The sequence below is a fragment of the Cydia fagiglandana genome, chromosome 19 (genome assembly GCF_963556715.1).
Source record: "Cydia fagiglandana chromosome 19, ilCydFagi1.1, whole genome shotgun sequence".
NCBI classification, from domain to species: domain Eukaryota; kingdom Metazoa; phylum Arthropoda; class Insecta; order Lepidoptera; family Tortricidae; genus Cydia; species Cydia fagiglandana.
In genome coordinates, this window is record NC_085950.1 from 8,164,648 (window position 1) to 8,177,637 (window position 12,990).

The 12,990-nt window shown below is 38.1% G+C and overlaps 1 protein-coding gene across 1 annotated transcript; it reads left to right on the forward strand.

Moving 5' to 3' along the window:
* Nucleotides 1–972: 972 nt before the first annotated feature.
* LOC134674050 (uncharacterized) lies at nucleotides 973–7,729 on the forward strand. The gene is made up of 3 exons (XM_063532099.1): nucleotides 973–1,008; nucleotides 5,807–5,948; nucleotides 7,584–7,729. The coding sequence occupies exons 1-3, from the start codon at nucleotides 989–991 to the stop codon at nucleotides 7,671–7,673; spliced, it is 252 nt and encodes an 83-aa protein (XP_063388169.1). The 5' UTR covers nucleotides 973–988; the 3' UTR covers nucleotides 7,674–7,729.
* Nucleotides 7,730–12,990: the final 5,261 nt, after the last annotated feature.

The window sequence follows — 12,990 nt, forward strand, 5'->3', positions numbered from 1 at the left end:
GTCAGCCTTCTTTCACTCATTCTTTCCACAGAATGGTTTATACAGGCTTAAAGTTATATATCCAATTTATTAGGTACCAGCGACCCGCCCCGGCTTTGCACGGGTAAACCCTAACAAATTATACACCTAAACCTTCCTCAAGAATTACTCGTACCTACTCTATTGAGGACCCGGGTATGTCCTTAAACTACGTCCAAGACCACCGGTGGACGGGCAGCAGCGTCCCTCAAATTCGGTGTACTGCCTGCCAAGCGTGGCGATTACGGCATTCACCCCCCATCATGCAGAGCACAATAAAACCACGGCCCGAGGTTCCGGCGACTCCTGGTGCTCTGGCTATGACTGGAGGTCTAAGGGGGAGGCCACTTGCACTATGTTCACTTGTTCAGCAGTGGACGTCTTATGGCTGAGATGATGGTGACTCTATTGATAGGTGAAAACCGCGTGAAAATCTGTTCAGTAGCTTTTGAATTTATCACGAACTAACACACAAAGAGACAGACGCGGCGGGGGACTTTATTTTATAAAGGTGTTAGCTTTTTATAATAGATGTATACGAGTACATAAGTATACATAGGTATAGTGTGAAGATTACGGCTTTATTACAAGCTTTTATTTAGTTTCACCTGACCGTTGTCTGTCTGTCTGTGTGTAATCAAATCTTGCAAGTTAAATTTAATCCACTTCCCGGTTTCCGATTGAGCTGAAATTTTGCATGCATGTATAATCGGATGACAATGCAATATTATGGTTTTTAGAATTGTCTCGATGAGTATTAGTTGTCTGTCGTAAGAAAAGTACAGTCAGCGATAAAAGCTTGTACCAAAAATGATTTTTTTGCCAAAAACTTATTATACTGGTTAGGTTGTTACACCTATCGACTAGCTTACTGTTACGCCTTTTGGAATAATATGGCAGGACCGGGTATAAAAGGAGGATACCGGCTGGCACTGGCCATTCCGAGGACAACTGTGGACTGTCTTTCAAGATGGCCGTCGCGAAGGTTCGGTGAGTTCAGCTCTTAGTGTGAACATAGTAGTGCGTGACTTGGCTTTAAAAAAAAGTGAAAATTATTGGCAGAAACTTAATTAATTTTTTGGAAGAAAATATAGGAGAGATGGACGGTTGTTTAATTAGTACTTTACGTTATTTTATTCTGACAAATTAAATAGTTTAACACGAAAAAAAAAAAACGAAAACTATAAATATTTAGTGGCTGAGCTTGTCGGATAAGGAATCCGTGTTTTACAGGATTTTGATCATTATTGATTCATAACATGTTCCAGTTAAATATAAAATAAGCCAATCATTATACAAACTGAAAAGAAAAAAAAAACGAATCTATATAAGAGAAAAGGCAAACATGCGTGCAATTAAAATGTAAACCGTGTAATTTCAAATATGATACCGGCTATATATATGGGTACCTACCAGTCTCCGATTGCATACCGGCCGTACCTAAGCCAAAATCAGCATGCATAGTGTTTTTTCATTTTTGCTCTGAACGAGGGTCATAATTGTTGCTCTAAAAGGTGTGCAGAAAATGATACCTACGTTTCTGCACTAGAGCATTTTAGGTTCCAAGTACCATTTCTTTTACAATAAGTAATTGTAAATACTTAGTCATATTTAAAAAAAAAAACACATGCATTTTACTTTCCTCGTATTCGAAATGAACAGTGTTTAACTCGGGTGAAAGGTATCTTTTCAGCCTCGGACTATTTGCGTTCTCACTGCGTTCGAGCGCCAAGATACCTCGGCAGAAATGAGTTCATTTCATCCCTTGGTTAACAATCTACTATTACGGATTACTGGCTTCCACTTGTGCCGTATGCGTTATGTCCATTCAGATTTTATCAATGCTGTAGGTATTTTTATTACATTATTTTTACTATATCTTGATAGGACAATTGTCACGATTTATCCCTAGTCACATAACCACATAAAATAGGAGTAAATCCTATTCTAATATAATAATCCTAATTTTTTTTATTAAATAAAAAAAAAACCGAGAATATATGAAGATACACTTTATTAAAAAGTTGCGCAGAAAGTAAAGCGACATATGAATCTTAAAAGCAAATATCAAAAACGTGACTGACAAGTGTTCTTATTAAAAGGTTCAACAATATTTAACCACGCTCTGCTCATGCAGACAAAGCACATCCTAATTGATAAAATGTTGAAAATATTCTTAGAATATTAGTTATGTACCATCATAGACTATACAAACAGTGTCAGGCAGGGCGACAACGTTAAAAAGCGGTTAAAAACATAACGCTCGGAGATTCACCCTAATAATTCTCGTATTCTCCTTATTCTTCATTGCTAAACATCGTGTCCGTCTTGAAGTCTTTCGTCTTCTGTCACAAAGTCTATCCTATCCTGACCTCGGCAAATAGTGACAGCAAAAACTCAGCCTCACTGTGCAGAGGGGGAACGCGGTCAGCGTCCTGGGAACAATGCCTCAGGCTAATTTAGGGCTAGATTTATGATTTATTTATTTTGTTATGTAATCTCTGTTTTATTAATATGCAATCAAATCAAATCAAATATCATTTATTATCAGGCAACTAAGGCCCATAGATACATACCTTACAAACTAACATACATACAATAGTAAAATCTTACAAGCTAAAAAATTATTTCGGCGACACGGCGGTTGTGTCGCATGTTCCGGTGTAGGATTTGGCAGATTCCAACGAAACCGCCGAAATACCACACCCTTCGGCCAGAACTCCGCGCTCGCGATGGTTTCCAGCAGCGGCCGCGGCACGCGCACGACAAAGGAGCTGAAGTGCACGTAATGGCGGGATCGCAGCTGGAACACTTTCAGCTCGTAACGGCTCTTCTTGCGAACATATTCCACCACATCGTCAACCGTTACATCAGTCAAATCTTACAATAAAAAAACAATGCGTGATGTAGTTCTGTATTTTTTGTATATTGTTTATAATCCTTGGAGGAATGTGAGACTATGTTTTGCAAGCAAAAAAAAGTTGTGCTCTCTGCGTAATTTGCTAAAAACTGCAAAAATTTCGGACATTTTTTAGATTTTACAGTTTCATCATAAAACTATGGGTTTTTTATCAAAACTTGCTATGTAATTTTGAAAGTATATTAAATTTGGAACAATTTAAGACCATAAACAGCGCCGTATGTCAAATGGTTCTTGAGATATGAGGCTTTAAAAAAAGGCTATTTTTTTCCTTGGAATGAAATTTCAAGTTTTTCCTATATTTTAAGACAAATATCGGCACAACCGCTCATGGTATGATATATATTGCAATGAATAAAGTTGTAGCAAATTTAATTACCTTTCATTTAAGTGCTAGAAAAAGTCAGTAAGTCTTACAGTACTGAAGTTATCGTAAAAAAATGAAATTGCTATAATGGAGAAGGCAACTAATGTATTGTTTAAGGCATTGTCAAAATCCCATCAAAAGGCAGTACCATCGTCGAGAACGCAATCTACGATTATCTTTTACCGGTTTTCCCCGATAGCAGTAGAGCGACGTCGGAGACCAACCATTTTTAAAATGCACTCTTCTCTTACGTACTCCATTCATTCAGTAATGAAATCAAGACACAATCTGTAGTTTGGCTTGTTTCTCGGTCCCATTTTTTGGTTGTAGCCATAGATCCCACGACGCCGATTCCGATTTAACAATTTGTTATGATTTTGAACTTGTTTTGATACGACCGACCTTGATAATAGTTCACGGTAATTGACGTGGTGTTGGTGAAACAAACTGAAATTACTGGAAGTCATGTCATTAGTATCTAGCTCGCGCTCGCTTATTGGTGCTCTTGAGTGAACTCAGAGTCGTGGTAATACAAGATCACGATAATATCTTAACCGTAACATAATGATTTATCAGAATCAGCTGCCATTACCCACTCTAGGTAAACGTTTAGTTATAGGGCATGTAAGTGACTCAGTCTTGTCATGTAACCAGTATATTAAAACTTCTTCAATGGTTCACCGAATTTACACAATAAATTACAAATTCATTTCCAATGGTTGTTAAGGCTGAATGAATGTGGAGCTACTGCTCTGAGAGTTGTCAATCCACGGGTTGTAACTAGCAATACCTCTTTTACTTGTAATATTTACTGTATAAATGTATTTATAGTAAAAAAATAAAAATAATTGGGAAGTAAATGGGTCAATAAAATTAATCAATAGAAAAAAAGAAATTGTGTGGTTTTATGAAACCACGATACAAGTGAAACTTTTTTCATGCTGTAGTTTATTATTAATATCGCTTATACGCGAGTCAAGGGCTAAATAAACCGGTATGTAAGCTTACCAATATGAAACAAATGTATGCAATCCGCCCGGCTTGGCACATCATGTTAACACACACTTATCTATACTTACCTACGTGTTTCGTTCAGTTCTTTTTCTATAAATGATTTGGTTTGTCAGTTTATACACCTATCTAGTAAAGACTAGTAGTAACAGGATATTGCTAGTTAAAACCCGTGGATTATAACACAAACGTATACCTAGAGTGGGTAATGGTAACTGATTCTGATGTATCAATTTGTTATTGTTAGGATTTTATCGTGATCTTGTATTACCGCGACTCAGAGTACATTCAGGAGCACCAATAAGCGAGCGCAAGCTAGATACTAATGATATGACTTCCAGTAATTTCAGTGTGTTTCACCAAAACTACGCCAATTTACCGTGAAGTATTGTCAAGGTCGGTCGTATTAAAACCAGTTCAAAACCATAAAAAATTGTTAAATCAGAATTGGCATCATGAAATCTACGGCTACAACCAAAGAGTGGGGCCGAGAAACAAGCCATACTACAGATTGTGTCTTGATTTCATTACTGAATGAATGAAGTGCGTACCTAAGAGGTGAGTGCATTTTAAAAATGGTTGATCTCCGACGTCGCTCTACTGCTATCGGGGAAAACCGGTAAAAAATTATCGTAGATTGCGTTCTCGACGATGGTACTGCCTTTTGATGGGATTTTGACAATGCCTTAAACAATACATTAGTTGCCTTCTCCATTATAGCAATAACATTTTTTTACGATAACTTCAGTACTGTAAGACTTACTGACTTTTTCTAGCACTTAAATGAAAGGTAATTAAATTTGATACAACTTTATTCATTGCAATATATATCATACCATGAGCGGTTGTGCCGATATTTGTCTTAAAATATAGGAAAAACTTGCAATATCATTCCAAGGAAAAAAATACACTTTTTTTAACGCCCCATATCTCAAGAACTATTTGACATACGGCGCTGTTTATGGGCTTACATTGTTTCAAATTTAATATACTTTCAACATTGCATAGCAAGTTTTGACCAAAAACCCATAGTTTTATAATAAATCTGTAAAATCTGAAAAAAGTCTGAAATTTTTTCAGTTTTTCGCAAATTACGCAGAGAGCACAAGTTTTTTTTGCTTGCAAAACATAGTCTCATATTCCTCCAAGGACTCCAAACAATATACAAAAAATACAGAACTACATCACGCATTGTTTTTTTAGGCGATTTTTTTGTAAGATTTGACTGGTCTACGTGGCGGAAACGTGCATACCGGCCTAACCTAACCTAACCTAACCTAACCTAACGGATAGCAATAAAATAGCGGATATAGGTACGGTCAGCCAAAAAAACTGGTTTACCATTTTTCGACTCTATCATCTGATTGATAGAGTCGAAAAGTAGTAAACCAGTTTCTTGGCTGACTGTACTTACCAAAATATTGTACAGTGGTAGGGATGCACCACCGGACCGCCTATTTTTATATACAATTGTTTTTTATTGTCCCCAGAAGCGTGTCACTGGTGGTCTGGGCGCTGATAGCCAGCCTGGTGACAGCCCAGATCACATTCAGCCGCGACTGGACGGGTGGTAAACGCGCCCCGGCCCCACTCGACTGTGCACAGTTCACGCGGCTATGCCGGCAGTTCGTAGTGAGTTTACACACATTGACTACATCATCGTACTTAGATTTATTGTTACCATTCCGTTTTGTTACGGTGGTACGCTGGTAGACCAAAAGCTAGTAGCCGCAAGAGCGTGCGAATTGCAATCCGGAGGTCGCGTGTTGAAACCCCGGCTCACCAACGAGAATGATCGAGTTTGTCGAACGAAACTTATGTACAAAATATCATTTGAGATTACCAGTCGCTTTTCAGTGCAAAATAGCATCGTGAGAAAACCGGGCCCCATAAAGGCCTAGTTTTCCCTCTTGGTTGGACGGTCAGATGGCAGTAGTTTCGTAAAAACTAGACCAGGGAATTAGTTGCCAATCGGACCCCAGGCTACCATGAGCCGTGGCAAAATGCCGGGACAACGCAAGGAAGACGATTCCGTTTTTTTGTTGTTTTTTTTGTCCTATTGAAAACGTAACCAAATGGACCAAAGAAATTGGGGACATTGTTTATAGTAATACTTAAAAAAATTAATTAGAAAAATGAAGGATTATGATGTAGAAATAATATAAAAATTCTCAAAACTAGCACAAAGTTGGTGATAAAACTTTTAAAAAGGAATGAATGAATGAAATTTTATTCCAGAAATAATCCATATGTGATTATAAACATTAAAAACTAATTACATAATAAAATACAATTATTATTAATTAAATTAAATTAAGACGTACACAACAATTAATTATAAGGACCTGAGTCTCGGGTCACCCCGACCCCGATACGACAGGCTTGTGGTAGGCCCTCCATCGCTTGTGCAGCGGACTGGCGTCCCACTCTCTGACCGCCGACAGTAGCGTGTTGGAGGAATGATCACGCTCAGGTATCGAGCGGTTAAAAACTAAACGCTCGGAGATTCACCCAAAACATTCTCGTATTTTTCTCCTAGTGGGTAGTGACCCTGCCTGTGAAGCCGATGGTCCTGGGTTCGAATCCCGGTAAGGGCATTTATTTGTGTGATAAACAGAAATATTATTTGTTCCTGATTCATGGGTGTTTCCTATGTATATAAGTCTGTATTTATCTATATAAGTATCGTCTAGCACCCATAGTACAAGCTTTGCTTAGTTTGGGGCTAGGTTGATCTGTGTAAGATGTCCCGAAATACAGTATGTAACCGAACGAAAAGCAATTACCTACTCAAAGCTGTTAATGTTTAGGTCATACTACGCAACTTTTACTATGGGACCAACCCCGAAATCGCGAAAAACAATTGAGTCTCCCATAGGAAATTTCAACTTCAGACCAGCAAAATGTATGAAACATCCAATATTTTTTTCCGTGTTTTCGGGGTTGGTCCCATAGTAAAAGTTGATCAGTATGACCTAAACATTAACGGGTTTGAGTAATTGCTTTTCGTTCAGATACATACTGTATATATTTTTTTTCCGTTCAGATACATACTGTTAAATAGGTAACCATTAACCCCCTTATTCATAAACGTTCACTAAAGTTGACAAGCCGATAATAATCGTTTGTCCCTTTCCATCATACCAATACGTCGGAAAGGGACAAACGATTATTATCGGCTTGTTAACTTTAGTAAACGTTTATGAATAAGGGGGTAAGCCTTTACCTTTCTCGACTACTATTAGTATCTGTATCCTCTGTCGGCAGCACGACCTGAAGACGTCGATGGCCGTCTCCGGCTTAGAGAAGCACCGACGACCTGACTCCGACGACCCCAACTACGACGAAGATAAATAGACCACCGCTGCAGTCAGAAGCTGAAGTCATTGAGCGATATATAGAGACATACACACATTTACATACAGCATTAATATTAAAATTGTATGGTATTTTTTGAGAAATAGGTACCCAGTCTGATTTTATACTTAACCACTTTTTATAAGAAGGGCTTGTGCACAAATCACGCGAGGTTCGATAGAGGGAGGGGGGGACGGGTATAAGGAAACCTCACGTGTATTTTTCTACAGTGAACGAAGCTAAGAAAAGACCTACCACATTCAGTGGCGAGTAGATACTTTTTCTCGGTTTCGCTAAACATAACTTCACTCTGCACTTCAAAATAGCGAGTCTATTTAACGAAAATAGAAAAATAAACAAGATTTTCTATATAGGTACAATACAATTTATCTTAAAATTAGGTCGAATGAAGAAATACACGTGAGGTTGTGTGGGGGGAGGGGGGAAGCCAAAAACCTCACCAAATATCACCAAGGGGGAAGGGGGGTCAAAAAGTAGCCGAAAACAGCTCGCGTGATTTGTGCATAACCCCTAACCTCTTTAGGCATTTGTATTTGAAGAATTATTACTGTATAAGTTTAGGTAGGGTTCCGTACCATAATGCAAAAAAAAAAGCAAAAAGAACCGGTCACTCATCCAAGTACTGACCACTCCCGACGTTGCTTAACTTTGGTCAAAAATCACGTTTGTTGTATGGGAGCCCCATTTAAATCTTTATTTTATTCTGTTTTTAGTATTTGTTGTTAAAGCGGCAACAGAAATACATCATCTGTGAAAATTTCAACTGTCTAGCTATCACGGTTCGTGAGCTACAGCCTGGTGACAGACGGACGGACGGACGGACAGCGAAGTCTTAGTAATAGGGTCCCGTTTTACCCTTTGGATACGGAACCCTAAAAACAGCAAAATTAGTTACATTCAGTGGCGAATTTGCAGTCTTTGCCGCCCTAGGCCCCAGGCTCTGTTGCCGCCCTTACGCAGCACCCATTATATAACACATTTTGAGTTATTTCTTGTTCATCAGCGAATTTTTTGTCACAATTTGGCGCCCCTAATTTATCGCCGCTCTAGGCCCGGGCCTACTGAGCCTTAGGGCAAATCCGTCACTGGTTAAATTACTCAAAAGATCTGCACAGTCTTTATTTTCTCAACAGCTGTGTGTAGATAATTATGAGCCCTTCGTTTGCTTAGCTTCTGTCTCTAAACTTAAATTATTATAAATACTTAATGACTTTTGCTGTAAAACGACATATCTACATACGCCAAAATGTAAGGCAATTTTTTCTAGTCATTTTGTGATTTTAGTTACTATTTGTGGTTTTTAATTAACTATTATTAGTTATATATTAGTCGTCCTATTTGTTAAAGGCTGGATAACCCCTTTTTACTTTTTACTACGGAATCTACGGACACCTAAAATGCCACCAGCTCTCAAGAGACCGTGAGATGAAAAAATCATGTTCCTTTCGAAGCAGGTGGCATTTTATGACTCACTTTGATTTTGATCTCATATATGCTTCAAGTTTTTATAATATTCCTTTTTTTTCAGTAATTTGTTATTTATGTTATCCTATACTTATTGTGAAGATTTTCATAATTCTAGGTTTAATAAAAATATATGTATGTATAGATAAGTAATATATTCTAAAGTTAGTGTAACATGTTATATGACATAAGTATATTGTTATTAAGTGAGCGACAATCTCGAGAATGCAGCCCCAAAATAAAGCACATTCGACTATGCTGTGTTTTTGTTAATCAACCGCCTATCTAAGGTAAGGTGGGTTAAGACCATCAACGGGGCAAAACAAACACTAATGGAATCCTCACTGTTTATCTTGGCCCGATCAAAATAAACTATATCGTCTTACCCCAACTGAGGTACCTTACAACTTGCGCGTTGCGCGTCTAATGTCAAAGTTCATTTTTATATAGAGTAGCAGTCACGTAAAAAGTTTATACCTATTTGTAGATATTTATGGAAGTAGGTATAGCACATTAGTTTATTTAGAAATGTAACATTTAAGTAATAAAAACAACTATTAGGGTTCCGTACCTCAAAAGGAAAAAAACGGAACCCTTATAGGATCACTCGTGCGTTTGTCTGTCTGTCCGTCTGTCACAGCCGATTTTCTCCGGAACTACTGGACCAATTAAGTTGAAATTTGGTACACATATGTAAGTTTGTGACCCGAATACGGACATGTAACGTAAACAAATGAACTTTAAACATGGGGGCCACTTTTGGGGGGTAAATGAGATTTTTTTTTAAACTATATCATGTTACATATCAAATGAAAGAGCTTATTGTAAGGATCTCAAATAAATTTTTTTTTATAATTTTCGAATAAACGGTTTAGAAGTAATTCAAGAGAATAGGCAAAAAATGACCATTCCCCCTTTATCTCCGAAACTACTGGGTCTAAAATTATGAAAAAAATACATCAAATAGGTCTATACCTATAGATGACAGGAAAACCTATTAGAAATGTACAGTCAAGCGTGAGTCGGACTTAATTACTTAGTTTTTCATTCGACTTTCATTCGATTTCACTCACGTTTCACATAAAAAACTGGTCAAGTGCGAGTCGGACTCGCGTTTCAAGGGTTCCGTACATCATACAATTTTCAACATTTTTGAAACGTGACGTGAGTGAAACGTCTTGAAAAACTCGAATAGGTCAATCAATAACCAGATGTAACATGAAGTTTTCTGGCGTGGTGGCTTATATCTCTACAACTCTGAAGATTAAATGCTGAACAATAGTACAAGTGTCCAAATGCGAAGACTGAAGACCGAGCTCCGCATAGAGCTGAAAACTCGGAGCGTCCGACGGGTCGTGCTTCCTACAACTTCCAAAAGTGTTATAAAAGCGAAGGCCGAAGAGAGATAATACCTACAGGTTGGCCAAAAAATAAGTGCATTCCCGTAGCCAAGGAGGTTTTGAGATTATACTAAGCAACTTTTAGTATGGGACCAACCCCGAAATCGCGAAAAAAATGTATGCTCCCATAGAAAACGGACCAGCCAAAATGTATGAAACAGCCAAATTTTTCTTCGCGATTTCGGGGTTGCACGGCTGCACGTTGGCAACGGGAATACACTTTTTTTTTTGCCACCCTGTATAAGGCTTTTTAAAACACGTAACAATAGTAACATAATCAATCAGTACTACAAGTGCCATTGCGGCTGTGTGCCAGATACAGCCTAGTCGCATTTTTTGTCTTCAGTCCAACTCACGCATGAAGCAAAAGGGCGCCTATTCGGGACGGTTCGGGCCTTCGGCCTTATGCGGATATCGGCTTAAGACCTTCGCAATAGCTGTCTACATCACGTTTCACTTAAACCATTGCGGCTGTGTCCCTAAAAAAACGTAACTGCATTTTTGTTCTTAAATCCGACTCACGCTTGACTCTAGATTTCTAATAGGTTTTCCTGTCATCTATAGGTAAAGGACTATTTTGTGTATTTTTTTCAGAATTTTAGACCCAGTAGTTTCGGAAATAAAGGGGGGGGGAATGGCCATTTTTTGTCTATTTTCTTGAATAACTTCTAAACTTTTTATTGTAAATTTATAAGAAAAATATATTTGAAATTCTCACAATGAGCTCTTTCGTTTGATATGTAACACGATACTGTTTTCAAAACTTTGTTTTTTAATTTTATAGTTTACCCCCCAAAAGTAGCCCTTTTAGTGTTTAAAATTCATTTGTTGACGTTACATATCCGTCTTTGTGTCACAGACTTCCATATGTGTACCAAATTTCAACTTAATTGGTCCAGTAGTTTCGGAGCAAATTGGCTGTGACAGACGGACAGACGGACAGACAGACGCACGAGTGATCCTATAAGGGTTCCGTTTTTTCCTTTTGAGGTACGGAACCCTAAAAAATACATTTTTAAAAATTGTGTAATGTACGGAACCCTTTGAACGCGAGTCTGACTCGCACTTGGCCGGTTTTTAAATTAAGCCTATCTACAGGTGTTCAGATTTACATACTTTTGAGGTGCGGAACCCTAAAAACGAAAAGACGTACTTGAAAAGTAATGTGCCCTAAAGCAGAAACGTATCACTTTCTGTCCACTTCATAGAAAAACTATGACCCACTTTCAGAACATGAGAAATGAAATAGTTATTATTTTACAAGGGGGCAAAGTTGTTGTTTAACCGCTCGTGCTAATATTGATACCCGAGCAAGCGAAAGATTCCAAAATAAAAAAGCGATGATTCAAAAATGCGTTGAAAGGGTTTGAAAACTTTGAATAAGAAAGGACGAGGGTTAAACAAAATTTGCCCCCGAGTGAAACACAAAAATTTTCACCAACACAGGAAAATGCTAACTGTAAAATATCATACAGAATCAAAGCAAATCAATTCAAAATAAATGTTTTTAAATATCCAAATCCATCCATCCATCCAAAATCATCATTTAAAAGTCTATTCTACCAGTTGATACAAGCAAAAACTCAAAATTTGCTTTGATTACTTTGCCTCACATGTGCATAAAATGTAACTTTCTTAGGTATCTGTGGGTATCAGTTTTTGAACAAGCAAGAGAGCCTTTACCAGTTGGTGTGGTGAAAACGATTTTGTACATTTGCGCAACGTGCAAAAATAGAGCGTATCGGATTTAAATTTTAGTTTGATTTTACTGCAAGCGCTGTTGTAAGCAGCCACGGCAGCCTATGGACACTGGCAACAGTTGTGCCACAAGCGCGTTGCCGACATTTAAATGTTAATATGTACGGTTAATCCCACATTCTGACGTGATATAAAAGGTAATGAAACGGTATAAAAGCTGGCAATGACAATAAACGTCGTAAAGTCATAATTTTGGATTATCGCGTTGTTTATCCTCGTACGGCGGCGCACTGCTCGTAACTCGAGGTGTTACTGATGTAGAGAATCCTTTCATAGCGTATTTTTAAGAAAAAAATTGTGTTTTCAGTACATTGAGACCACGTAAGTACTAGGTACGTTATACGTCTGGCTTACATCGTCATCGCGATGATAAAAATGAGTTTTAAAAGTGAGATTTATTTGAGAAAGGAAGCGTGGTCAAATTATTTATAAAAGAAATATTTTTGGCTAAATTCTGTAATAAGGAATTACCAAATAAACTATGTCTTGGCCTATTTTATGTAAGTTAGAGCAGGGGTGTCCAAACTTTTTTACCTGAGGGCGATATTGCGCCGCACAATTTTTGCGCGGGCCAGCATCGGCGCCGAAGAGGGAACGGGGGGTATCTGGTTGTTGCTGTTAGGGCTGAACACCTGGAGCCTGGCTCCCTCGGGCCGGATTAGAACGCTTCGCGG